Consider the following 26,207-nt stretch of genomic DNA (forward strand, 5'->3'; position numbering starts at 1 on the left):
TAGGGTGGGGGTCTTCTCGTCCAAAGAAGAGAGGAAAGTTTGCGGCGTCGGTGGTGAGGGTGCGTCGAAGCGGGCGGGGCCCGGACCGGGGCCGGCGGCGGCGGCGCTTGGTCGGGGAGCAGCAGCCGGGGGGCCCCCGCTGGATTTTTGTAGGGGGGGTGGTATCGCCCCCTCCTTCTCCTCCCCCCAGGGGTGAAAGTGCAAGAGGAAGTGCAGCCGCTGCCATCTTTCCTCCGCTCCAAACACACAGGGACGGACGGAGCCGGCAGCCCGGAGCCGCCGCCGGACCCCCGTCCCTCCCGGCTGCAGCCGCCGCGCCGCGCACGCCCCTTCCCGCGGCGGCTCCGCGGCCGCAGCGCCTCGTGGCGGCCGGGCCCGGGCGGGGCTCGCGCGGCCGCGCGCGCGCCTCGGCCGCCCGAGCCTTTTGTCTCGCCCCCCCCGCGCCGCGCGAGCCCCTCGCGCTGTGCAGGGAGCGCCGCGCGCGCGCCGCCGGCCCGGGCAGGGGCGGGGAACGAGCAGGAGGAGGCGGCGCGCGCCGCCGGGCGGCCCGAGAGCGCGCGCGCCCCCTGCGGGCGCCGGCGGGGCGACGCAGCCCCCATGGAGCGGGTGAGCGAGGCCGCCGCCTGCGGCCCCTCGTCGGGCTGCTACACCTACCAGGTGAGCCGGCACAGCGCCGACGTGCTGCACAGCCTCAACCAGCAGCGCAAGAACGGCGGCCGCTTCTGCGACGTGCTCCTGCGCGTGGGCGACGAGAGCTTCCCGGCGCACCGCGCCGTGCTGGCCGCTTGCAGCGAGTACTTCGAGTCGGTGTTCAGCGCGCAGCTCGGCGACGGGGCAGGTGGCGGCGGCGCGGAGGGGAGCGCGGCGGAGGCGGCGGCCGGCGGGGCTGCGGCGGCGACTGGCGGCGCCCCCGGGGGCGGGCGAGAGCTGGAGATGCACACCATCAGCTCCAAGGTGTTCGGAGACATCCTGGACTTCGCCTACACGTCGCGCATCGTGGTGCGGCTGGAGAGCTTCCCGGAGCTCATGACGGCCGCCAAGTTCCTGCTGATGCGCTCTGTGATCGATATCTGCCAGGAGGTCATCAAGCAGTCCAACGTGCAGCTCCTCGTGCCCCCCGCACGCCCTGACATCATGCTTTTCCGTCCGGGTGCTGCTGACCTCGGCTTCCCTCTTGACATGACCAACGGTGCCACTTTGGCACCCAATGGCAATGGCATCGCTGGCATGCCTGAAGATGAGGCCACGCGGGCTGCGCTCACTGCTGCGCAGTCCTCCCTCCCTGTCCTGCAGGGTGTGGACCGTCTGCCCATGGTGGCAGGGCCTCTGTCCCCACCACTGCTGGCCTCACCCTTCCAGAATGTTGCTGCTAGTGCCCCCACTTTAAGCACCAAGAGGGGTAGAGGGCGTCCCCGTAAAGCAAATCTCTTGGACTCCATGATGTTTGGTAGCCCAGGGGGCCTGCGAGAGGCTGGTATCCTGCCTTGTGGTCTCTGTGGGAAGGTGTTCACGGATGCTAATCGTCTTCGGCAGCACGAGGCTCAACATGGGGTGACAAGCTTACAGCTGGGCTACATAGACATCCCACCCCCACGACTGGGTGAAAATGGTGTTCCTGGTCAGGATGACCCCGACGCACCTCGAAAAAGAAGCAGGACGAGGAAACAGGTGGCCTGTGAGATCTGTGGCAAGATTTTTCGGGACGTGTACCACCTGAATCGGCACAAGCTGTCACACTCTGGCGAAAAGCCTTACTCTTGTCCGGTGTGTGGCTTGCGGTTCAAGCGAAAAGACAGGATGTCCTATCACGTTCGATCGCATGATGGCTCTGTGGGAAAGCCCTACATCTGCCAGAGCTGTGGAAAAGGATTTTCCAGGTAAGAGAGTGCTTGTATGGACCATTGGCACAGAGACCTAGGAAGTTGACTTTCCTCTCCCTTGGAAATGTACTTAGGATAGTTTGACTGTTCTACTTTAGAATGTTTAAAGGAATGAGACTTCCATAATTTCCTCTGAGATGCTGTTCTGCAGTCTCTTAGAAGGGTTTAAAAGTAATTTAGACATTGAACTGGGAGTCAGCTGGCTTCTGGCTAACCTTCCCAGCTTTGTCCCAGAGTTGCTGTATCCGTGTCCTTGGGCAAATCAGTTAGTCTCTGCCTCAAACGACTCTTCTGTGAAATGGGTATTGAAATAATTACCTGCTTCACAGAAGTGTCTTGAGGTCGCTGATGTGTAGGTAGCTTGAAGCTGCTGTTGAAGTGCAAAATAATACATCTCAAGATTATTATTTTTCTCGTATCCATTTTAAATTTTCTTTTTCTTAACTTCCCTTCATTTCTCTTAGTTCGTAATGTTTTTTATCACCCAAATGTGAAGGAAGAGGTGAGATTTCAAAGGCTGCAGCATCAAGTATCTTTTAATACATGATCTTTGTGTCCTTTGGGTTTACATCCTTCTGAAGGGGATCCTGTTTCTGCCCTGCAACATACGTAAGATCTGTGCATTTAATGTTGCTGATTTTTTGTTGTCGCTGTTTGTGGGAGCTAATTTAATAAGTAGTTTGGTACACGTAGTTGTGTTAGTGGTATCTTATAGTCTTGAGTTAATGAATTCGAAACTTTTTTGGAAGTTTGCCTCTCGCTTTGAGTGTAGAAGTAGTGGGGGGGAGGGGGATGTACTCTGCTATTTCTGTACCAGCAGTCGGTTTTCTGCAGCAGTTGATTTGCTCTGACGTGAGGGAAGGACTCGAGATCCACCAGGCTGTGTAAATTGTGGAATTTTGCCCCTGCTCCCTTTTTGATAGAGGGACTTTATGTTATTGAAATAAATTATGAAAATGTAGCGCCCCCCCCCTTTTAAAATCGGCAGTAATTAGGGATGCCTCATCATAAGGACTGCAGATTGAGTGATGGAAGGTCACAAAATGAAAATTTCATCTGTGGCTAGAAGTGAAAGTACTTTTCTTACTATAACACTACCTGGGATCGTGTGCCAAGTTTTATTGTTTTCACTGACACTTAAAGATTTCTGCAATTGCTCTATGAATGGTTTTTGTCATTAAGGGGAAGTGAGACATACACGTTGAGTTCTTATTTTCCTCAGCAAGTTAATGTGAACAGGCGGGAGTGCTGTTACAAAAGTTAACAACAAAACCGTTTGCGTATCTGTAAAACCGAAGTATGAATGAAAACTAGAGACTCTAAGTTTCAGTATTCACTCTTAGGAGCAGCCAGAGGAAGTTGGAAGTGTGATGTCTAATTTTAGTGTCCTTTCCTGTATTCAGTAGCGCAGCACGTGAGGTTGCTGGGCTTGAGGTACCCAGAAGGACCCCAACCAGTCTGTCCGGTTACACCGCTCCCGCCCAGCGCCGGAGCATCGGCTTTAGGAGCCTCACTGCAAAGTCCAGCCTATTTTCTGTCTGCAGTGCGTGAATTCCAGCCCGTGCCCGCTCATTGGTGCAGCTGGGAAGTTGGGGGAGGAGAGGGTGGAGAAGTTGTTTCCAAGCAGTTTTGGTCTCATACAATGAAAAGCTTTCTTCCCACTAGGAGAAACTCCCACCAGGACAATGTGCAGCTCTTCAGTCCTTTCTTCTTCCAAGTAGGCTTTGCTGGTTGTGAAGAATGGTCTAACTTTCTACAGTAATGATTTGCTCTTCCATTGCACCTTCTAGTTGGAATGTTCAGAGCACTTTATTTGTATTAATGCAGTCTCCCTACCAAGTTGTAAGCTAGGAGTATTTTTTCATCTTGCAGGTGGAAAATGTGTCACAGCAACAGAGTTTAGATAGTCTTTTTGCAAGAGGTGCCTGAAGTTGGCTTTTTACATCCTTGTTTAGGACATAAACCAAAAGGATGTAATTTTCAAATATTCAGCAACTGTAAATCAAAGTGCCCTGATTGTTAAGGCGTAAATAGGATTTTGGATGGGGACATGCAGGCTTGAAAATCATAACTTGTATTTCCTGTTTCCTCTGATCATTCAGTCATGATTTCTTCCTGAGAAAATGCTGCCTTTTTAGCAACTTGCAGAGGGTACATAGCAAGATAGAGTCCCAGTTGTTGGCAGTCTGGTTCTTGGAAGTTAAATATCACTACAATTGTCATAGATACAGCACTGGGATCATTTTTTTTTATTTCTTTTTTCTTTTTTTCTTTTTGTGTTAAAATTGTAACCTTATTTTTAGTGTTTGTTTTAAGTGTGCTTATGTGTATTTTCCTTTAAGGCCAGACCACTTGAATGGACACATCAAACAGGTGCATACCTCAGAGAGACCTCACAAGTGTCAGGTAGGAGCCAGAGGGGTTTAGAGTGATGTTGTGGGTAATCTTTGGTATTGCATTTATGTGTGCAGACAATTGTGAAATACCAGTAGAAATACCATGTATATGTGATTTAGGATGAATGTTTGTAAAGAACAGTGTTCTACAGTGACATCTGCTTTACATCCCTCCCTTCCCCTCTCTCCTCATCTGCAGCTTTGCTCCTCCTGCCTCTCCCCCTTCCACCACTTGTTCTTTCCTACTGTGCTGTCCCAGTCTCACCCTGGAGCTCCTACTCAGCCACCTGGGCTTGGAGTCCATGTCACTGATGATTCCCTCCCTTTTTTTTAAATTGCAGTTGTTGCCATCAGGAGGCTCCAATGCTGAATTCATTTTTTTAATAATAACTTCAGTAAAATATTAGTAAATTGTAATCATCATAACGTATCAAGATACTTTTTTTAAAAAATTGTGTAGCCTTCAGAACATTGCACTGAGCAAAATTGGGAGCTTTTTTTATCTCAGGGAGAAGATGAGTAATGACATCACAATATCCTTTGTTGTATAATGTCATAATGCTGTATATAGTTTTTTACAGTTGATAAGGTTTGAAAGATCAAATCAAGAAAGATATTTTGTAATCCATTTATAGAAAGATTTAAAAGGTGCCTGGAAGTATCAATTAAAACAAAGTTGAGAATCAGCTTCCACCATCACACATTGCCATCAGAGAGATGCTGGGCAAACTTTTAAAACACTTGTTGGGCTAACAATCTCCATGCTTGGCTCCTGAAGAAATATTTAATATTTATTTAAAGAAGCTGAAGCAAGATTCTATTCTTTTTTTTTTCTTTTGAGGACAGTGCAGGTTAGAGGATTTTTTTCTTCTAAAATATTTGACCACATTTTATGAACCTAGACAATCTTACGTGATTGCTGCTTCCTGATCTCCATTGTTGCACGTTTTGACACACCTATATTTCCTTCAAATTGTGGGAGTTTTGAAACATTTTGAAATTTTAAGAATCTTGCTAAGTTTTCTAGACAGCTGGAGCCATCTAAAGGTTTCTGTAGACATCCATATGATCTGTGAAAGCCCAGCACATGTGAAAGTCAGGCCATAGAGCTGTCACATTGATTTAACTGCCTGTCCTGCATAAAGCCTTAGATTGGCTCAGGCATTTTGAGATGATTTATGGGTTACAGATTTATACAAGCCAGAAAATTCCACTCCTAAAAAGAATTCACAGTGTGGGGACAGCAAGAGGTCTGTGGATGAACTGATGATGGATGTTTACATCCCAGCCTGAACAGACACTCAGCTGATGCCAAGATTACTGGATGAACACAGTTTACAAATAACGCAGATAGCTGTGAATTGTCCTTGGCCAGCTGATGACCGATAGTTCTTTTATAGTTTAACATTGATTTAGGAATATTAAATACCAACTCTGTGTGAAGCAGAGGATACACTAAGAGCTCAGAAGCAGAGAAACATAGAAGCTAAGATGGCACAGCCAAGCTCAACTCCATTTCCTTGCACACATGTATTTTGTGATAGCAGTTTCCAAGAACAGTCTTTCTTACTGTGTGCTATCTAAAGTGCCATAGTACTGTGTACACTGCTCATTTCAGCTAAAAGGTACAGGCTATAGGTTACAATCATCAAGACAGAGTTGAGATTGTCCTTCAGGCTTGGGTTGTTCTTGATTTTTGATTGCTTAGCCCTGCAAAGTTAATTTTTTCGTGAATCTTCAGGTGCAGAAAATTTAATGACCTGTTGTGTCTTTGCAGAAAATGCTTTGCAATATCCTATCAGATTTAGAAAGTCTTCTTGAATATGCACAGATCTGCTGTACATTGTAGAAACCACAGAAGGGATGCAGTCACTGAAAGTTGTGTCAAATATGAAAACTGATGAATAAATTGATGATGTTCTCCCTGTGATTATCTCATAATCAGTTATGCGTCTGTTCCTTTTTATGTATCTAACACAGGATTTGGCCACCAAGAAGGAAAATAGCTTAATATTGGCATGTTGTTTGCCCATTTTCCATTCTCTTTTTCCATTGATTTTGTTTGGCAAATTAGCTCCCCCTGAGAGCAGCCTGAATAGCATTGAGCATCCTTTTTGAATCTGTTCAGTTCCTGTTGAAAATTCCTATTATTGCCATGCCTTGTGTATGTTTACTGGAAAAGAGAATTACTCCATAAACAGCAGAGCACTCCAGAATCCTCTATTGTAATGGCATTTTTGGAATTTGTGCTCTGTTATGATTTAAACAAACTGGCCATTTACCTGAGCTCTAAGGTATCTTTGCAAACTGGTGATGTGGAATGTTTTGTTGCTGTGGCATCACAACACACTTTGGAGTACCAAAACAAAAGTGGGAAGATGTCAACCCAACTTCAGAATAAGTGAAAGTACGAGAAACAGGACAATTTTAAGCTGAACTACTGCAACAGCAGTAGTTTTCAGGGCTCAGTTTGTAATCCTGCACTCATTCCCCTGAAATAATGGCTGTGCTTCACACATTTTTCACACTATCCTAACTTCCAGCACCTCTAGCACCTGATGCCAAAGTCTTCACTCCAGCTTTTTCATTGCTGTTAAGGTAGACTCAGATTAGGGAAGATCTCCACAGAGCCAAAGCAGCTGAGAAATCAGATCCAAGAAGTTCCTTTGGTGTCCAGGCAAAAGGCACTCTGGATCTTTTCCCCTGGATTGTTGCACTGGTGAATTTATACTTTTCTCCCCCAGTCTGACAGTTGAGTTCTGGCTACAGGAGAAGGAGGGAGTCAGTTTTATGGCCAGAATGGGGCAGCTCAATTTCTGACCCCATGGGATGGGGTGAAGCTGTCGGCTTTGGCGTGTCAGTGTGTGAAAATCAGGCTGCAGTCTGGGAGCAAACAGCGATCTGAAAATCTGTGCACATGAAAGAACAAGGGGAGAAAATGGAAGTTTGCTCCTCTCAGAGACAAGACAGGTTGTTCATCAGGCAAACTAAATAAAAAATAAAAATACTGGTTAAATTAAAGCACAACTTAATTGGCATCCCAAGTCCAGTGCGTATCCCATTGATTTCAATGCAGAATGAGTTTCTTCCTGTCCTAATTTCTCTTACTTCCTGCCTATTAGCAGGAAAATGGCAGCCACCATGGAATAAGCTCAGAGACATCCACATCCATAGAAAAGTTGAAACTTCAAGAGGTATTTCTTAAACAATGTTTTTTAAACTTTATATATTCTTTTTGATCTATTTATATACCTGTGCAATGTTTGATAGGAAAGCACTGGAAAGTTTTCTTCTATGATTAACAATTAATGACAAATACTTAGCACTCATTTAGCACTTCACATCTTTCATAAAAATAAAACTTTTTTTTTTCTCTATACCTTTTATAAATATTAACTATTTGAATATTAACTTTGGGATTTTCTTTAACCCTAGTCCTGTCTCCCATTGTTATGATTCAGCTAAACTGGTTCTTGCTTTCTCCACTGGACTTAATTATTTAATTATTATGTTTTTAAGCTTTGTTGCAGATATATTTATTATATAGCTTATCCAGAGGTGAGCTTTACACAACTCAGCAGCTACAGTGAGAAATCAAACACATAAATTATTATATTGCTTTTGCCTAAGTTTTCAATGTGCTAAGTTCACTGTGGGATAGATTTGGTTTTACTTTGGCATCGCTGTATTTATGTGATTTGTCTCTGGTCTGCTTCTCGTCGGCCAATGCACTCCCAATGCTTGGGTATGGACCTTCCTGTGGCTCCATAGCTTTAGAGTTATTGATGATGGATCTCTTGGCTGTCATTATTGATACTCTAGTCATATATCTTAGCTGATACCCAGCAGATTGACTAGTATCAGTGCTGCAATCCTGCCTTAAGAGAGTGCTTACCTCTAAGAAAGCTTTAGTAAGTGAAAGCTGCACCTGTTTTGCTCAGCGCTGTGTACTGAGATTACAAATGAAGAGAAGTCTTTCATGTTTAAGAATTTGCCTCTTAAACCTCAATACTTGTAATTTATAATCTTTGTCTGGTGGGCCTAGTTAAACTGTGTATGTCACTAAAATCCAGATAATTTTACTGTTGCCCTTTCAATTTCATTAAGTCCCGATCCTCTGGGGTGTTAAGTCTTGTACTTGCTGCAGAGCAGCCTCAGCTCCATGAGAGTTTTCCACACTTAAGCATCTCACAGGATCGAATGAGTGTAAAGCCTGTTGAAATTGATAGGTGCTTTTCAGCTGCCTTCAGTGGTTTTTGGATTAAGCTCTTGATTAACTGAATTTTATGTAATAAATTTCATTATCCTCTTCTGTATTATCAATTCCACTTACTTGAATTATAATTTTGGAATTTTTACTAAGATTGTTACTTTAAGTTAAAGTCTTATCTCTATTGAAACAGTGGTTTAATTACACACTGATATTTAAAAGTACAACTTTTACCCAGTTCCCAAGACAGTGAGCAGCCTCATATTATTTTTGGGGGGGGGGGGTTCTGGTTATATCTCTTAAGACTGTGATATTTTATATGAAGTTGGTTTAAACAAAGCGCTGTACACTCTTGAATGTCACTGCTCTGGCTTGGTCTTGTCATTCTGATATGTGTTTGCTTTTGTTTCTCCTCTTGCACTTGTGAAATGGTTTAGACTATAACCCTAATCCCTTGAGCAGCTTATTACTGGTGGTTTATTTCCCTTCACACATTAGAGACAGAGCAAACCTTTCAGAACTGGCAGGCCACTAGAAGAGGCTGTGGGCACAGCCTGTCTGCCTGCCCATTGCTGGGGTTATTAAAATGGGAGGGAGCCTTCACTTACCATACAGATTTCAGCTGGAAAGTGGGCAAATAGAATCAACATAATCTTTTGCCAAATCAAGCTTATTTTGTGGCAGTAAGTGGAATGCGATACCTTGACCAGGGGTAAGTTAAACCAGATTACAATGTCATGCAGTTATTTTGATATCTGCTCAGTTTTGAGGCTTCGCCTCTGCGGTTTGTCTGCACTGCTGCTGTGGATACCAGGATGACTCTTCTACTGTCTCTCGTCATATTGTCATCCCAGATAATTCTGTGACCTTTTGTTTGTATGTCTTCACACTCCACAAGAATTCTGTGTACTGAAGTTAGATTTATCTCATCAAAGAGTAGAATTTAGGAAAATGACAGAGAGGACATTTGAGTGGTTTAAAGTGATTGTAATGGCTCAGTGAAATGGCAGAACTTACTGTAAACAGAGCAAAGGGGTTTCTGCTATTTCTTTTGTTAAATATTACTTAAAATTTTAGTATCTTCATCCTCAGAAAGGAGCTAAAACCTTACAAGTCTATCTTAGAGTAAGTTTTACTGTCTGTAGTGTGTCAGAGCTGTTTTCTTGCTACTTTAATTCTTTTGACTGGTAACATTACAACTTGTGCAATGTGTTGGTGTTCTGAATTTTTTATCTGGGGGAAAATAGCTTGTGCATCATGTAATTTTTTTGTGTTTGCACAGTACCTAAGGTATTTACTCTAAAGAATACTAAATATATTCAACAATATCAGTGCTGTTAGCAGAGCCGATGAGTCACATGGTTCTCGTTATACCTGCAGACGTGTAATGCTTCCTTTGCCACTCGTGACCGGCTGCGCTCACACCTGGCATGCCATGAAGACAAAGTCCCGTGCCAGGTGTGTGGGAAGTACTTGAGAGCAGCATACATGGCAGATCACTTGAAGAAGCATAGTGAAGGACCAAGCAATTTCTGCACTATCTGTAACCGAGGTAATGAAGAAGCTATTTCTTTATTCCACTGGGATGGGCCAGCACACGAGGGGAGCTGTAAGGCTTCGTGACTCTCTGCAACAGGAGGAGGTTGTACCCTGTTTGTGTACATACTCTGCTTTTACTATTGAATCTTTAACCCTGAAACTGATGAAGTACAGCTCTGGCCTTTTCACATGACAGATAGTGCCCAAAGAAACACAGTTAAAATCTGAAGCAAATTTTATTTGCTAAATAGCCAGATCCCTATACAATAACCATGGTAAGTTGCCTTGCTGCTGTTCAACATACATCTTTTTTTTTTTCTATACCTGATTAGACTTGAACCCTTGCAATCAGTTTGAAAGAATGTTTTTGTATCTTTGAAATACACATCAAGTTGAAAATCATACACTGAACATAGATCTACATTGTGTTACTAAGTATGGCTTAACCTCCTGGTGCAAGAGTCAAGCTGCTTCTCCCTCTTAATTGCTTTGTACTAATGTACATTTCTATAACATACTTTGTAAAGAGCAATAGAAATGTGGTTTACCTTTATTTGTACAAATACAGCTTTTCACAGTTGGAAGGGACCCATAAAGATCACCAAGTCCAACTCCCTGCTTCATGCAGCATTATGTAAAACTGAACCATATGACTAAGCTTGTGAAGCTTTTCCATCTTTTTGTGGTACTTTTCAGCTGGAGAGAGTTTGAAATTTAGGCTTTGTGGGATGTAAGGCAAGCTGGAAAAATTATTTTGACTTACTGGTGTCTTTTTTTTGAGGGAATAATTCACAACTTGAAAATGCCTTTTTGGCTCACACAGGTATACATAGCTAGTAGGTGTTAGAAGAGATTGCTGCTGTGCTTTGGGATCTTGTTTTTTCTGATGAGCCTTTTTTCCTGACACGTGGCCTTTTTCTAGTTTAAGAGAGGTGAAATCTTTTGAGAAAATAAAGCTCTTCTGTGTTTAACATGCAGACTGTACAGGGAGCTTATGGAGTTGATGAGTAATGAGACATTAAACTGCAAGGCAGGTGTTTCCTAGTTGAACAGTCTGGAAATCCTGAAAGTGATGTTATCAGTGTGAATGGAAAAGGCATCTGAGTAGAAAATCTTTAGGTTTTGAAGCTCCAGGTAGATGGTGTGAAATGAAGCTTGCCCTCCTTTTCAGCTGAAGGCCTGGCTTCTGAAAAACAGAAGTTTAAGCTTATCCTGATTCTTTTTGTGGCAACAACATGGCAGATGTTGTTTGAGATCCAGGTGCTATCCTGCTCTACTTCTGCTGAACATAGTGCCAAACAGAAACTCAGATGGGTTGGGAGGAGTTAATTGTCTTGTTTCCACCATTTGTAAGCTTGAATTTCTACTTAACTACCACTGGATGTCACTGCAGCTCTTTGGAAGTGGAGCCAGTGTGACAAAGACAGACCCGGCATTCAAACAATAAAATGACTAAGTGGTTTATTCACATTTTACAAGTCTAAATGTACAGTGGGAATTTAAATAGAATATATACTTCTCTGTAGAAGGATAGGGAACCTGTTGTACAGCAAACTTTAAGCAACTACTTTCTTCTTACAGTTTGTGTATTTTATGGGAGTTGTCACAATTGTCTGCTGTGAATTTGTTTGCATCAGGATTTAAAAAATGTAATTATGAATAATGAATACTGTTAAATTTCATAGGAAGTGTTAAAATTCATAAGAAGGGTAAGCTACAGACTGGATTTATCAAACAGTTGTGTTGTAAACGCATTGTTTTATGCTGTAAATTTTGATTACAGATTTATGATCAATGACAGCAGAATTTTTAATCCCAGGTGTTCTGGTGTTCTGGAATCAAAGTATAATGTTCATTGTTTTAAATAGTTATTTTTAAAACTGTAGAGCCTGGCAAGATGAAGTCTAATGGAAAATTTCTGGATTAGAAATATCTATTTGATAGGCATTGGTGCTGTCAGAAGCCACACACAGTAACCTGATCACAGCTGTGCCATGCCTGAGGTGCTTGTGCAGAGAGATTTTGTTTATTCTTCCTTTGGCTAATGTGCTGATGTATTTTTTAATTGAAACTTAGCTGGTTCTGGATATAGTAATTGTCAGCCTCTGGATATGGTAATTGTCAAGCAAGAATGTTCTGCAAGCTCAAGCTGCTTGTGGGGAGAATTTTGGATGTTGGCCACTTAAAAAAAAAAAGTGGCTGGAAAGGTGACATTCTTGGTGTTAATGACAGACTCAGACTCCCTCAGTTTATCCCACTGGACTGAAGGCTTTTCTGTGGAACTCAATGAAGTGTCTCATGTTGTTTTAAAGGTTTAATGGCTTTAGAAGATGGGGGTGGAACTCAGTACCTGGCAGAAAGCAGTAGGCAAGTTTGCCATGTCATGTGGTTCATGTGTTTATCATACTTATTTCTTTTACAATGTGGCAGTATAATTTTCAAAAACAGCTGTGATTTGATGATTTTTCCAGGTTGTTTCTTACTCGAGGTCTTTATGCTTAGAGTAATCATGGAAGCGATTAAATCTTGTTAAATCAGGGAAATAGTGAAGTGGTTCTGGGGGGTTTTGTGTTGTATTTTTTTTCCCTCCTGGGATTTTTGGGGGTTGTTTCTCTTTCTTTTTCTTCTTTGGTTTGGTATTTTGGTTTTTTTTCCTAACGAATTTGTCTAAAATGTGCTTAAAAAACTAATCTCTAAGCTTCAGATTTATAGACAAATTCTCTTTAATCTGTTTAAATAAAGAAGACATGCTTCTGTGGTGTTGTTACACAATCTATTAACATTCTTAGGAACTTTATTTGCTTGTGTGGGCTTTTTCAAAGTATTCAAGAGATTAATGACTTGGTACTTAGTAATGACACCTGCAACTCAGAGCTTTGGGGTTGTGTTTCAAACATATACACACTGTTTGTTTCAAAGGACCAGATTAGTTAGGAAAAGAGTAAATATTCCAATCACAAATGAGAATTTATTTTTTCATGCTGAGTTCTTATACATTGATGGGGAACAGAGTCACATTCTCCTCATGTTCCAGCTAAATCCAAATTACAATTTTTGAACAAGGAGCATCCTGCAATTATTTCTATAGTTTATCTCCTTATAGACCTTAACTAAGAGATCAAGGGACAGGTCCCATTTATATGAAGGAGATCATTTCCTTTCTATATATGATTTTAATATTGGTTCTTCTGGTATGAAGAAATAGTCTGTCTTGCATAGTGGAGAGATGTGTATGAGTAAAGCAATAAATACATTCCTGCTCTGAAAAATACTGCCACTTTATCCTCTGGATTAGTCTGACTTTGCTCTGAAAGAGACTTTTAAGAGTGAAGGATTATGGTCTATAAACCCCCATCTTCCTGGGACAGCATTCATAATTAAAGTCTGGTGGAGATAAAAAGGCCAGTCCTAAGTGCTTCAGGAAAAAATTGGGATGAAAACAACCCCCAAAAAGTCTCCCTTTAATCAGTTTCCCATGAAGCAGTTGGCATTCTTACGGTTTCGATGGAAGTTGATGACTCACATGTTCATCTGCCAAGTGCATAAAGGGGAGCTAACACACTTTGCAGCAGTTTTCATTCTATAAAACAATGTACTCTACAAATAGAACTGCAGAGTTCAGAAAAAAATCCTGTGTGCAGAGATTACAAGTTCAGATTTTCCTGTGTCAGTTGTGGTGAAGAAAAACACTGAATACCTGCATGTAGTTCTTTTTCAGTGGCTGGCAGTGAGATTTTAATGCATTGCTGCATCAGAGAGGTTGATCTCAGCATGCATGTGGTTATTAACCACATGTGTGAAATAAGGAAAGTACCTCATAGGTGGAACTGTCACCATTATATCTGTGCACTGTGCCCTTTTCTCTACCAGTCAAAGTCTGGTTCTTTCAGGTCTACAGTGAATTTTGGTATTTGTAAGAATATATTCTCTTGCTGCCGAGTGAGATTTTCAATGTAGCATTTTGTGTCTGAGGGTAGGTCTTGCATTGTTTGGGAGGATAATATCCTTACATTAATTCCCTGTATTCCTTGGCCTTGCTGGTTCTGCTCCATTGTATTTTGAGTCATTTGTTCTTGTTTCTTCAGTTGTGATGTATCTACTTTCCTGTACTTTTATCTTCAACTCAGGGGTCCACAGTAACTACCTCTTGTTCATTCTCAGCAGCCTGCTCCTTTTCACTTCAGCAGGTTGCTGTGGAGTTCTTGCTTTGCAGGTCCTGTATATATAATTCTTAATAACCTCTGGATAAAAGTCAGGGTAAAAGGATATTCTGTGTGCTAGGTACAGGGAAATCTACTGTAAAGCCAAATTCATTATTAAATTCAGCACCTGAAACTAACAGCTGCAGTCAGAAAATCCACCCCAGAGAGGTGTAGTATTTGGTTTGCAGCATTCCTGATATATTATTATATATCATCAAATGTAAATGCAGGTATATCACTATAAAAATCATAGAATGGTAGAATATCTACTCATATTTTAAGGAGATTATTGTTATGAAAGTTCTCTTGCAAGGACTTGTGCTGTAAATGCTCTATTGGTTTAAAAAAATCTAGGGCTTGGGTTTTCTCTCTCCAGAAAGGGAACCTTCAGCTCTGGGTCGGCAATGGTGAACCTTGTGTTGTGTTCTTAGTTGTTAGTGGAAAATATTTCTAACGTGAAAGTGCCATAATACTCTGTTCAAAGTATAACAGGAAATTAGGCTGGTGGTTGGTGGCAGCTTTACCTCTGTAGGAAGTCTTTCAAACTCTGTCCTCCTTGTGCCTCATATATGGTCCAAATGTACCACTAGTGACTGCAAATCTTCTTGAGGTTGAATTAAAAAACTTTCCAAAGTATATGTGAGATAATTCATTGCATTAAAGAAAAATGACATGAGACTTAAAGAAACATTTTAAAAAGCACATGCACAAATGTAAAAAACTGGTTTGTTCAGAAATCAATTGTTTGATATATATGTTTTTATTTTCAGTGTTTGGTGCTTACAGATCAGAGCTAATAAAAATACTGAAATTTATTTTTAGTACTTTTTGTTAACTGTAGACAAAATATGAGTTCTAATATATTTTTTAAAACTCAGGATGAGCTGACTGCAGGAAATGTTTTTTAAAAATAACTACTGAGCAAAAGTATATACCTTAAAAAGTCAATAGTTTCAGCTTTCTGCCTTCTAGAAGTCATTATCAGTGCTATAGAAACCTAAGGGGAAAGTACACTTTACACTTAACCAACAAGGGTTGTTACTAGATAGCATTCCTTCAGATCTTAACAGCACAAAATCAACTAATTGGAACTTCCAATTAATCTTCCAATGTATTATCAGATGACAAAAGCATTTTTATTAAAATAAATAAAACAGCAGAAAAATGGTGAAGAGACATGGGTACCTTTTTGTATGATGTCTCTTCTGCCTTTTTTCCAGAAAGTTTCATGTCATCTGCTAGGTTTGCTTACACAGAATTTGTTTTTAAGGAGACTGCTCTCTTTTTGTGACTAACACAAAGCCAACTCAGTCTGATGAAAAGTGTGCATTGCATTACTGCCTGAGGATGACAGGACTCCTACGTGGGCATGTCAGAGGGAACTGGTGGAACAGCAGCTTTAAAATAGGGAGCAGGAGCAAGAGAAGGATGAAAGGAACAGGGAAGGCAGATGTGTGTCTTTGCTGGTGGCAGGATCTCATCTCCTTTTATCTTGTTTAGGTTTCTCCTCTGCCTCCTACTTAAAGGTCCATGTTAAAACCCACCACGGTGTTCCCCTTCCCCAGGTCTCCAGACACCAGGAGTCCATCCCGAATGGGGGAGCAGCGTTCCACTGCGTCAGGACCTATGGCATCAAAGGCAAGAGACTCGCTGCTCTGCACCTTGCTGCTCTGTGCAGAGCTTTGTGTTGTGGGGTGTCGGGCTGGGCACGAGAAAGGGGAGGGAGGAAGGACAGGGAAAATACTGGAGAGAAGCTTAGGGAGATGCAGAGAAATTCCATAGCATCACGTAGGTTGTAATACCTGTCATTGGACAGCCGATTTAACAAGTCTAGGGGAAGGAAATGGGCACAGAAGAATATGTGAAGCTTTGGCAGCTTCTTCGATTTAGAAGATTGAAAAAGCCATGTTAGCTCATCTTGACCCTCTTCCTTGGAGCAGTCAGCATCTGAATTTTGCCTGAGGGCAAATTTGGTAGTCCCACTGCACTTGAATCTCGCGTCAGTCAAACCCCGTCTCTGGTTTTGCTAGGGGCCGTACCGTACATGCAGCCAGCTGTCTGTATTTAAACTTACACTTCTAAATGCAGTTGTTGGGAAGGAGAGGTGAAAGGTGATAATAGTACCGCTGCTTTCTTGTTTTGACATTCATTTAACTTGTGGGAGGGAGAAAAAGTTATTGTAAGCATAGCTGAGGAGTATTTAACTTCTGAATAAGTAAAGGAGTGTGTTTACCTGTGTGGAATAGTTTTTTGCCTCTTGGTTTGAGCTGTCAGTATTCCTGGTGAAAGTGAAACATCAGAAAATTCTTCAAAGCCATGGTTGTTTTGGTTTTTTTCTTGCCCAGGAGAACACAGCAGGCTGGGTTAAACAAACACTGTGCCAGCAGAAAGCTCGAGTTGTGTAATTTTTTCTGTTGAAGTCTTGATAGAGTTACTACAGAAGCCCTTCAGTTTTGGGTGGTGTGCTGACTTAACAAGAGATTTATTCCAGCTCAGTGGTGTATCGATTTCATGCATATCCTGTTAGGTTTGTAATGCTGAGTCCAGAGCAAATCTGTCTTTTGGGTTGTGCCAAGTGGTTCTTTGGTCTCTTAGAGTTAATAGTAGGTACAGCCTGTTTGTATTCAGAGACTCCTTTAGTGAGCATGTCTGGGTTTCTCACGCTCATTCACATGCACTGAGCAAAAAAGTGTGGACAAACTTCCTTGGCATAATGCCAGAGGAGAATGGGGAAGACTCCAAACATACCACTGGCTTTGCCAGGAAGTATATCCAAATAACTTAAATAACGTCCCTAACCTCTCTGCTGTTCCACACTGCAGTATTTAAAGATAGAACAATATTAGGTTGTGAAGTAACTTCTAACAGTGTTGCACTTGTGAAAAAGAGTTCCTTGAGACTAAATGGAATTGCACTTCTTAAATTGCAGTAGCTGACTGCTGTTTTGCTGAGTGTTTCCAGGTTTCTTCACATCTTGCTGCAGCCTGTTGTAGTTCATGAAGTTTCTAGGCTCTCCCCCAAAGTATCAACAGCATTTCAGAAGCGTGCTAGTGAACTAAGCAGTTGAAAACTCATCATTAGGTCCATCCTGTTGTAGTGTCTGAGGTGCAAACATTGTGAGACATCCTTGGGATTCAAGAAGCGTTGTATGAACCAGAGACCCGTTATGGTTGCATTCAGTACTGTGACAGATCCCTAATGAAACCCCAGCTGTTGCTCTGATAGCAGCGTGGTGGTTTGGAAAGGGGACCTGTGCTCAAGGGCTTTAGGATGTGAAGGATTGGATGTTAAGTGTGTATCATTCTGTTGTGACAGGCATTAATGTGATCAGGTGGTAACCAATCTAATTTTTCTAATGCATGTTAAATATCTTCCCTTGGGAGCCAAGATTCTGAAAACTTCTCTCTTTTCTTTTTCCCGTAGAAGGCCAGAAATGTTCACATTCGGACCCGATTGAGAGTTCTGATTCATATGGAGACCTCTCTGACACCAGTGACCTCAAGACTCCTGAGAAACAGAGCACCAATGGGTCCTTCTCATGTGACCTGGCAGTCAGCAAAAACAAAATGGAGATGGAAGGAGAGAAGAAGTACCCGTGCCCCGAATGCGGCAGCTTTTTCAGATCCAAGTCTTATCTGAACAAACACATACAGAAAGTGCACGTCAGGGCCCTTGGTGGCCCACTGGGGGACCTGGGTCCTGCTCTAGGATCTCCCTTCTCACCCCAACAGAACATGTCTCTTCTGGAGTCGTTTGGGTTTCAGATCGTCCAGTCAGCATTTGCATCATCCCTAGTGGATCCAGAGGTCGACCAGCAACCAATGGGGCCAGAGGGGAAATGAGATCAGTTGGATCTTAACAAAGCAAAGCAGCAGTCTGGCTCTAATGATAAGATGCTGTGAATGAAAGAGGAAATAATGAAATTTGGTTCTATAGCTGAGAATTTTTTATTCATTTTAGCTTCCTTCTTTGTCTCATGCCCTACCCCACCTTTAAACCTTCACTGGGGAGAGGGAGAAAATGCTTCTTTAGCTGATAAATTACAGAAGATGGTGGCCTTGAATAGGAGATATGACCCAAAACAAATGGAGCTTTAGAGGCTTCTGGTGGTGTTTTCCATGTGTTCTTTGAGAGTAATTAAGAGTTACCAGCATGGTCTGAGAATGAGACAGTCCTAGTGACCGAGGCACCTGGGGAGCTGCAGCTACAGGGAGCTGTGATTTTGTTCTCCCTCTATTCCCCTGCCCTCCCTAAACTCCCCCAGAAAAACAGTAAGTTTAAAAAACAGACCCATCATTGAATATAAAGTTAAGTAAAATGCCCCATGGTTCCTAGCAGGTTACAATGCAGTTGTCCTTTTAAAACCAGAAACATTTAAAGAAGGTGAGAGAATTTGATCCCCTTCTGCCTTTGTGAGGCTGTGAGTGCTGCAGCAGGACTGAACTGCTGAAAAAAATCACCTTTCAGAACAGGTTGTTTTTATTACTTTTGACCATTAAGCTTGCTGTCAGGTTTTTAATTCTTTATTATTATTATTATTATTTTAGGACCTGTTGTAGTGAATTGCTACTGAAAAGCCAGTCTAAGGCGGTACACAGAGCACTCGTAAGGCAGCAGTCACATTAGGGTTAGTATGAGATTTTTTTTTTAGATGTACCATAATTAATAACTTGGCTAGTTGGTTGTTTTAAGTCTATGAAAAGAAATAGTTTTTATGATAATAAAAAAAAGAAAAAAAAGGAAGGAAAAATACCATTACAGTCTGGTTGACTGGTGCTCATTTTTCATGTGGGGACCTAGGGGATGAACACGATCAGCTATCGGGTTAACACTATGTACCACTGACTTGTTTAGTGTGAATAAACCCAGGGGTTCACAGAGTGATTTTTGGTTTAATTGGATTGGACTCTATTAAAGAAGTTAGTATGTTACTTTGCATCCCCTCGTTTTGTCTGGTTTTTGAGCAGTTTAGCCACCTGTCCAAAAGGTGTGCAAATGAGAGCCAGTAAATAATATGTGAATCCCACTCTGCACTGGGCTGTATTCTCAGTGAGCTGGGCTTTTTGGCCAGTCATGCTCTCCTGATCTGTCTCTAGTCAGGTTTGCAAAAGCCACTGTTACTCCTTTCTTTTCCAAATGAGGTGGGAATTGCAAACAATTCTTTGAAAAAGAATTGATTACAAAATGCAAAGAAGCTGCACTCCAGGCTGTTGGACATTCCATTTAATCTGAAAATACCACTTGTGCAGAAATAATGTCCTTTCTTGACCCTCCCTTTCCTTCCATGTAACTAGTCATGGTTTTATGTACCAAACCCAGGTATAAATGTTGTTTAACACAGGGTTAGGAGTTAGGAATACTCTGAGTTTTAATTATGGTTCTGCTGTTGATGCTCAAAGTCACATAGAACAGTTTCCTGAATTTATTCCTTATTTTCATATCTGTGAAGAATCTTCCCTACATCACAATTGTTAAGTAGTGATTTGGTAAACCGCTTTGTGTATTGAATGTTTCTAAAAAGGCCATTCCGAGAGCCCATGTCCTGCATCCCATGAAACAATATCTGTCTCCATCATTAGTACAGTTCTGGAGCAGGACAGACCCTCTTGGACCAGGTTCACATTTGCTGCAGGAAGTCTGTCTGTGTAATGCACAGAGACACAAAGTGTTCTTTTACCACAGCCTGCATTTCTTCTAATCCAAACCCTGCAACTGATGCTTAACTGATATTCCCAATCTGGTTTTATGTTAGAATTAGAGAGGCCTTTATAAGTATATGGATTTTGGAATTACATTCTAAATTCTACAGAATTAGAAGACCCAGATTCCCTCTTGTAAGAAGCTACTTTTTGTACTTGCTCTCTTCTATTATAAATCAAGGATGAATAATCAATGGCTTTCTCTTTATAGCACCAGCACTTTCTAAATTGAGAGCATGTTGCAGTGGACTTGATGTTTTGCTATTAATCTGTGTTGGGAGACTGAAGGACATGTTCTTCTCCAGTCATCTCCTCCTCCCAGAATCCTGGAATAGGTATGAGCCTCATTTAAAAGGAAAAACCAGTGAAACAAACAAAACCCAGCACTAAAGCTTCACGGAATTGCTCTTGTACTGGTAAGATTAGTAGACAGGTAAAAACAGAATATCTTAGAAAAGTGACAAAGCATTTTAAAATACCTTACAAAACTAGTGCTGAGACAACCAAGCAAATCAGGAGAGAGCAGGCTTTCCAGTCAGCACAACAATTTGTTGGGATTAGCAGATGCAGCTGCAGTCACTGGTTTACTAATAGCTCATAATTAATCCACAAGGGAAATTTCTGTTGAACTGAGGCTGTATGCTGAAAGACAGAAGGTTTTGTCCCCAGTGCTCCTATATGCACTCAAAGAAGGTGCATTAATCATAAAATTCAACTCCAAAAGCTAAGTCCAGAGTATAGAATACTTTCATCCTACATTTATCTCCCCTGACTTTAGTGTTACAAGTGGGTTGAATTTTGGCTGTATCTATGAGAATTTAATTTTGCTACAGAATTTGACCTGGTGAAACAAAAGCCTTTATCTGAAAACGAAGCCTTCGAAAACACTGTGTATTCTGCTTGTCAAAGAAAATGCTTACTAAGTTGTCATGAATACATTGAATGAAAACTACTTACTTCTCAGTCTAGTGGACAGGGAAACAATTAGGCAGGAGGTTAACAATCCTGAAATGACAGTTCTAGATCATCCTAGTGTAAATGGGAGAGATTTGTACCCACACAGGAGGCTGGTGCAGGCTAGTGCCAGTAGGAAGTTGGGCAGATCTTTAGCTGTGTGTGTTTTCAGTGCTTTTTGCTTCTTTGGGGGCATGCTGTTCCATTCTGGACAGTGATTTAATCTACATGCAAATTCTTTCTATTCTGTACTTTGGGAAATGCCTGTTTCTTATAGAAATGAGACAGATCCAAACAGAAAACTCAGCCTCACAAGTTCAGAGTTCAGAGGGAAGTGTGTAACATGCCTTGAGCTGCAGCTTGTTGCCATTACATTTTATTTTTAACTGGTGTCTAGATGATAGTTCTGATTTGGGCCACCCTCCCTTCCTTGCCTTCCCTTTTGGAGGGACTGCAAGGCAATGTTTGAGTTGGTGCACGTGTCAAGAATGAAACTTCAGTTCATGCAAATTTATATCATCAGACTTGTAGTATTTGTTTGTATTATAGGAGTCCCATAACCTTTCATCTGAGGCTCAAGCCTTGTGTAGTAGGTATGATGAAAACATCTTCAGTCATTCATAATCTAAATATCAAAGACAGCCAAGAAAGGAATAGATGCTTATAAGAGAATGAGTGAGAGATAAATGACTAAAAACCACTTGCATGCATGCTTAAGTGTTGTCTTTAAATGTGAGGGCACAAACTTCTCAGGCTTTTGTTGCCTGAATTTATAGATGTTAATCCAGAACAAATGCAAGGTAAAGCAATTTAATGTGAATTTATTCCATACTCAGTTAAATTAGGTGACCTGACCTTGCATTTGTCATGTCTTAAATGTGTGCAGACAGTGTGGCTCACCTGACACATGGCAATGTGCATGTGAGCTCTCAATCCTAAGTGAATTGCCCATAATGATATGGGAAATTGATAGCAGAACCAGAAATTGAACACAGATTTTTCCTTCTCTCAATCCAGTGCCTTAATTATAGTAGGGCAAAGTATTATATGTTGGGGGGATGGGTTTTTTGGTTTTTAAAGCCTAGAACTATTAAGATGGTGTGGAGTTGGTCTTCCTACCAATCTTTTGAATAATTGTAAATGCCCAGTCACAATTTTAGACCTGTTTGAGTGCCAGTGACTTAGGGAATATTTGTTATTTCCCATGTATTCCCTGAAATTATTGTTCCTCCCTAAACTGCTGTCAGCAGTAAGGAATGACTTGAATAGAAGAGCTGTGTAACTGAATGTCTATAACTCAACTAATTGAATTGCTAGTATGAAAGCTAACCTAGATTTTGTAGGCTCTGTTGTAACTTTAGTGTCTTGTTTTTTCACTAAATCTTTGTTCCTAGAATTCAATATCTAAACTTACGTCTTGAGTCGGGAGTGGGGTACCACTTTCAGCTTTAATTTTCTTTAAGGTGCTTGCTTGAGGAAGTAGATGCCAAAGTAAACTTCAAAGGAACTCCAGACTTCAGTGTTGGAAGAATGAATGGAGAGCAAGAGCTCTCCTTGGGTTTCATGAGAGATAAATGGACAAAGTAAAAAACAGCCACCAAAATTCTAAGTAATGAAACAGGAAAGGTTTTTCTTTACCACCCACAAAAATAATAAAATATTTTCAATTGTCACCATGGCATAAAGTCTGAGAGCAAGTGCCAAACAACACAATGTGCTGGCTTTTTCAGCATTATTATTATACCTTAACAGCATTGTCAATACCCAAATGTAAATTAAGCCAGCTTAGTACTACTCCCCTTTTTCTTGGGCACAATACCTGAGTTTTATTTGAACAGAGCAGAAGCTCACAGTGAATTTCTGAGCTTAGGCTCTCAATTCTACCCTGAGAGACAAAACAAATGAGCAAAGAGGGGGGAAAAATAAACCCACTAGGAAAACTTAAAAAGGAAAACAAATTCTGGAAGGCTCCAGTGTCTCTTGAAAGAGCCACGTTTTTTTTTCCTGAACATCCTTTTCAAAACAAGATCCTTCAGCTGTTGTGAATGAGCCCTTGGGAACATATTTGGCTTCCAGCCCAATCTGCTGCAGCTCCCTGGCCCTGGGAGAAGGCAGCATGTTCCGGAGGACTGAGCCTGGGATCCAGAGGGAGGGGGCAGGCAGTGCTCCTGGGCTGCAGCCACAGGTACTGCTGCAGTCAGCACCAGCACTGGCAAGGTCTTGTGTGCCTGCTGCTTTCATGCTCACCCTCCACACATCCTGTGCATCCTACTCGGATTTGTGCAGCTCTGCAAAGGGCTGTTGGCTGTAAAACAAAGCAGGAGCTATTTGGCTAAGAAGAAAAAAGAGAATTAACCAGTTGAAAAGAGTGCTGTGATGTAACTGCAGATTGATGCAGCCCAGGAGCAGGAGCCCTGGCCATGAGGGGTTGTGGTGATGGCTGGAATGGTTATGGCACATCAGTGAAAACCACAGCTGTGCAATCTGTGGTGGCAGGCACTGATGGCCTGTTTGCCAAGAATGAACTCCCTGTGTCATCTCTAGCCTCTTCCTGTGTTGTGTTCCTGTCTGTGAGATGAGATGATGATAACCTTTGGGTAAGAATGTGCCAATATTTAATTGATGTGCCATATTGTGCTGCACAATTGTGTTGCTGAACTCTGTCACAAATGTTTGGCCTCACTGACTTCAGATGCAATGCAAAGTTAAACAAACATTTGGCCACATTTTTGCTGAAAGGTGTGATATTTAAATTTATTTAAAGACTGCCTGGCACTATTGATCTGCTCTCAGGGTTTATGTGAATGAAGCTTTTCCTGGGTGGCCTCCATACTTGTACTGCAATTTTGGAGACCTGGAAGTGCTCTGAGCCAAGATATGCTGAAGGAGGGAGATAACTGGAGTATCACTGATGTTCCAGTGACTCCCTCCCAGCTCCTGAGTTCCATATGGACCATGGAGTCACTTCATGCAGCCATAAATGCTCTTGAGCATCCTGCAGTCACATAGTGACCTTGGGTAAGTGATTTTATAATAAATCAGTCTCATGCTTGCTAATACCTTTTTGGCTGCTGTGTCTACAAACTTTTGCCTTCTCCAGGCAAATTATACATGCCCTCTGCAAAGTTGTCAGACTGACTGCTGGCTCTTAAGCAATCAATTAAGCCTTGCTCTTGGGCTCAGAATTTTTCTTCGGTACTGTTGTAATCTGAAAGTTTTCTGCAATTAGTGCAAATACCAGAGTAAGAGAGAAAATAAAAGGCTGTTCTTAGATGTCTTGTAGAGTGAACAACTGAAACACGAGTGTGGGATGAGCCAGGAAAACTGGTATTTTTCCCTGGCTGCACGCCATATGGAAGAGACAGTGCCTTGGAAGGGAAAGAGCAGAAAAGTTTGCCATTGGCTCTGATGAATCCCAATCCTGCTTCTACTGAAGTTGCTGGGAATCCTCCCATTGTCTTCAGTGGAGCAAGAAAGGATCTTAGGTGAGGATGGATGACTCTTTCCCTACTTGAATGAAGTCTCTTGCCTATTTATGGGCCTGCTTCTATTGAAACCGAGCCTGTTTTAGCCTTTTTGGGTTCTTAGGGACCTGTTTGTATAAAGCAACTTACCTACCTATCTTTTTTTTTTTTTTCTATTGTGTGTATTTTTTGTATGTTCTGTTGGAAGGTGAAGCCTCTGTAGAAGAGGATAAAAAACCTGATTTTTAAATAGTAATAAACCAAAAGAGAATTAAACTCTGCAGGCTGCATGCATTCATTTCCTGGAGATGGAGAGTAGAGACCATGAGTGCACAGAGACCTGGACTTCTCATATCTCAAAATCTTCCCCTTTTCAGAGACAGTTCTGCCTTTGCACATTTCCACAGCTCTGTGTAAGAATTCATAGTGTGGTGGGCAGGTTGCAAAACTGTGTGTCAGGATTGCCTTATTTCAACTAGGAAATCCATTCTCTGGCACTGTGTGGTGAGATTTCTCATTTCAGCATAAGTGGATGGAGTAACAAGTATCTGTGAAATTTGGTATTGTCCTCACTGAATGGCAGTGAAATAAAACTGAGGTGATAGAGTTTTGCTTCTGGCCTGCCTACCTCAGGTGCTGAAGTGTTGGTCAAATGCAGAGTGTTTTAAGTCCTCACCCTTATATATTAAAGAAATAAGTGCAAGTGTTAAGTGAAACTTAATTAAACCTTTGTTTCTTCCTGGCTTTTTATCTCCTCATGGTGTTACCAGTTGGAGCCTTAATTTTCTAAAAGAATGGCAAACTCAAAACCAAAATAACCACAGAGGTTTGCCCTGTTCTGTAAACATACTTAAAGGAGCAGAGTCTTTGCTTTTGTAAATAGATGTAAAAAAGTCCATGTGCCTATGTCAGTCATGAAAAAGGCTGTTTCTGCATGCTTATGGCATGTGTGTGACCCAGAGGAAACACAGATTTGCCATTCTTCAACAGGAAAGAAAGGGCAACTTCCCAAAATAAACAACTCCTCCCACAGCCTTCAGACAAGCACCTGTGGAGTCTTTTGCAGTAGCTGTATGCCAGTGGTTTTATCTGCTTTCAGGTCAGCTAAGAAATAAAACCCAGAGTGGTGAGCTCTGCTTTGTAAATGTCCCTGAATCCTGCACTTTATGAGCAAACAGCAGTAGCTCCACTGCAAGGTTTGGTCTCTGCTTCTCTGCTCACACTGAATTACAGACCCATTACAAAATGACTCTCTGCTTCTGCTCTTCTGCTGATGACTCCAGCCCTAGTCCCACAGCCCTAGAGAGAGAAGAAAATGCGTGCTTGGCTTTCTTATGTGTTCAAGTTTATAACCTTACAGCCTTTCTGATGGCTTGGGATATAGGTCACATGAGTGGTAGAGCTATTTAGAGTATGAGTTTTGCATATTTAAGTGCAACTTTAACCTCATGTTTTTCACAGTGAAATCTAACTATTACTGTGGTAAAATTCCATTATTATTGAGGTTTAAACAGCAGAGTTTTGGGCTTTCACTGTGAAATTGGCTTCCATAGTGAAATATTGGTAGAAGGATATTTAATAATCCCATCCAATTCACTGGAGGTTAATTTGAACAGATATCAGAACAGAAATCTTTATTCCTTTTGACTTAAATCTCCAGATGTTTGAAGCTACCTTTTCACATTTCTCATGTGCAAATAATAAATTATTTTTAGGTAGACATTTTCTAACAAGAACAAATTGGGTTATCAGACTGCTCAGCTTTGCCAGGTGCTGCTGGGCACAACTGTGGTTTGAGATGTAAGAAAGCTACAAAAGTATGTTTATATCTTAAAAAACAACCAATAACACATTCTCCTTTTT

General features: G+C 41.7%; 1 protein-coding gene across 6 annotated transcripts; it reads left to right on the plus strand.

Annotated features, from left to right (window-relative positions):
- Positions 1-597: 597 nt before the first annotated feature.
- Positions 598-24,950, plus strand: PATZ1 (POZ/BTB and AT hook containing zinc finger 1). 6 transcript variants are annotated; one of them, XR_007778914.1, is made up of 7 exons: positions 598-1,877; positions 4,223-4,286; positions 7,399-7,470; positions 9,867-10,038; positions 15,728-15,865; positions 17,651-18,854; positions 20,138-24,950. XR_007778914.1 is itself a non-coding variant. In XM_030231411.2 (6 exons), the coding sequence occupies exons 1-6, from the start codon at positions 598-600 to the stop codon at positions 18,067-18,069; spliced, it is 2,145 nt and encodes a 714-aa protein (XP_030087271.2). In that variant the 3' UTR covers positions 18,070-24,950. The 6 variants fall into 6 exon arrangements, 5 of the variants coding, with proteins under 5 accessions (XP_030087271.2, XP_050836508.1, XP_050836507.1 ...); XM_030231411.2 differs by having other exon boundaries at positions 17,651-24,950; XM_050980551.1 differs by lacking the exon at positions 15,728-15,865 and having other exon boundaries at positions 17,651-24,950.
- The last annotated feature ends 1,257 nt before the right edge of the window (positions 24,951-26,207 follow it).

Source organism: Serinus canaria, chromosome 15, assembly GCF_022539315.1.
Source record: "Serinus canaria isolate serCan28SL12 chromosome 15, serCan2020, whole genome shotgun sequence".
Taxonomy (NCBI): domain Eukaryota; kingdom Metazoa; phylum Chordata; class Aves; order Passeriformes; family Fringillidae; genus Serinus; species Serinus canaria.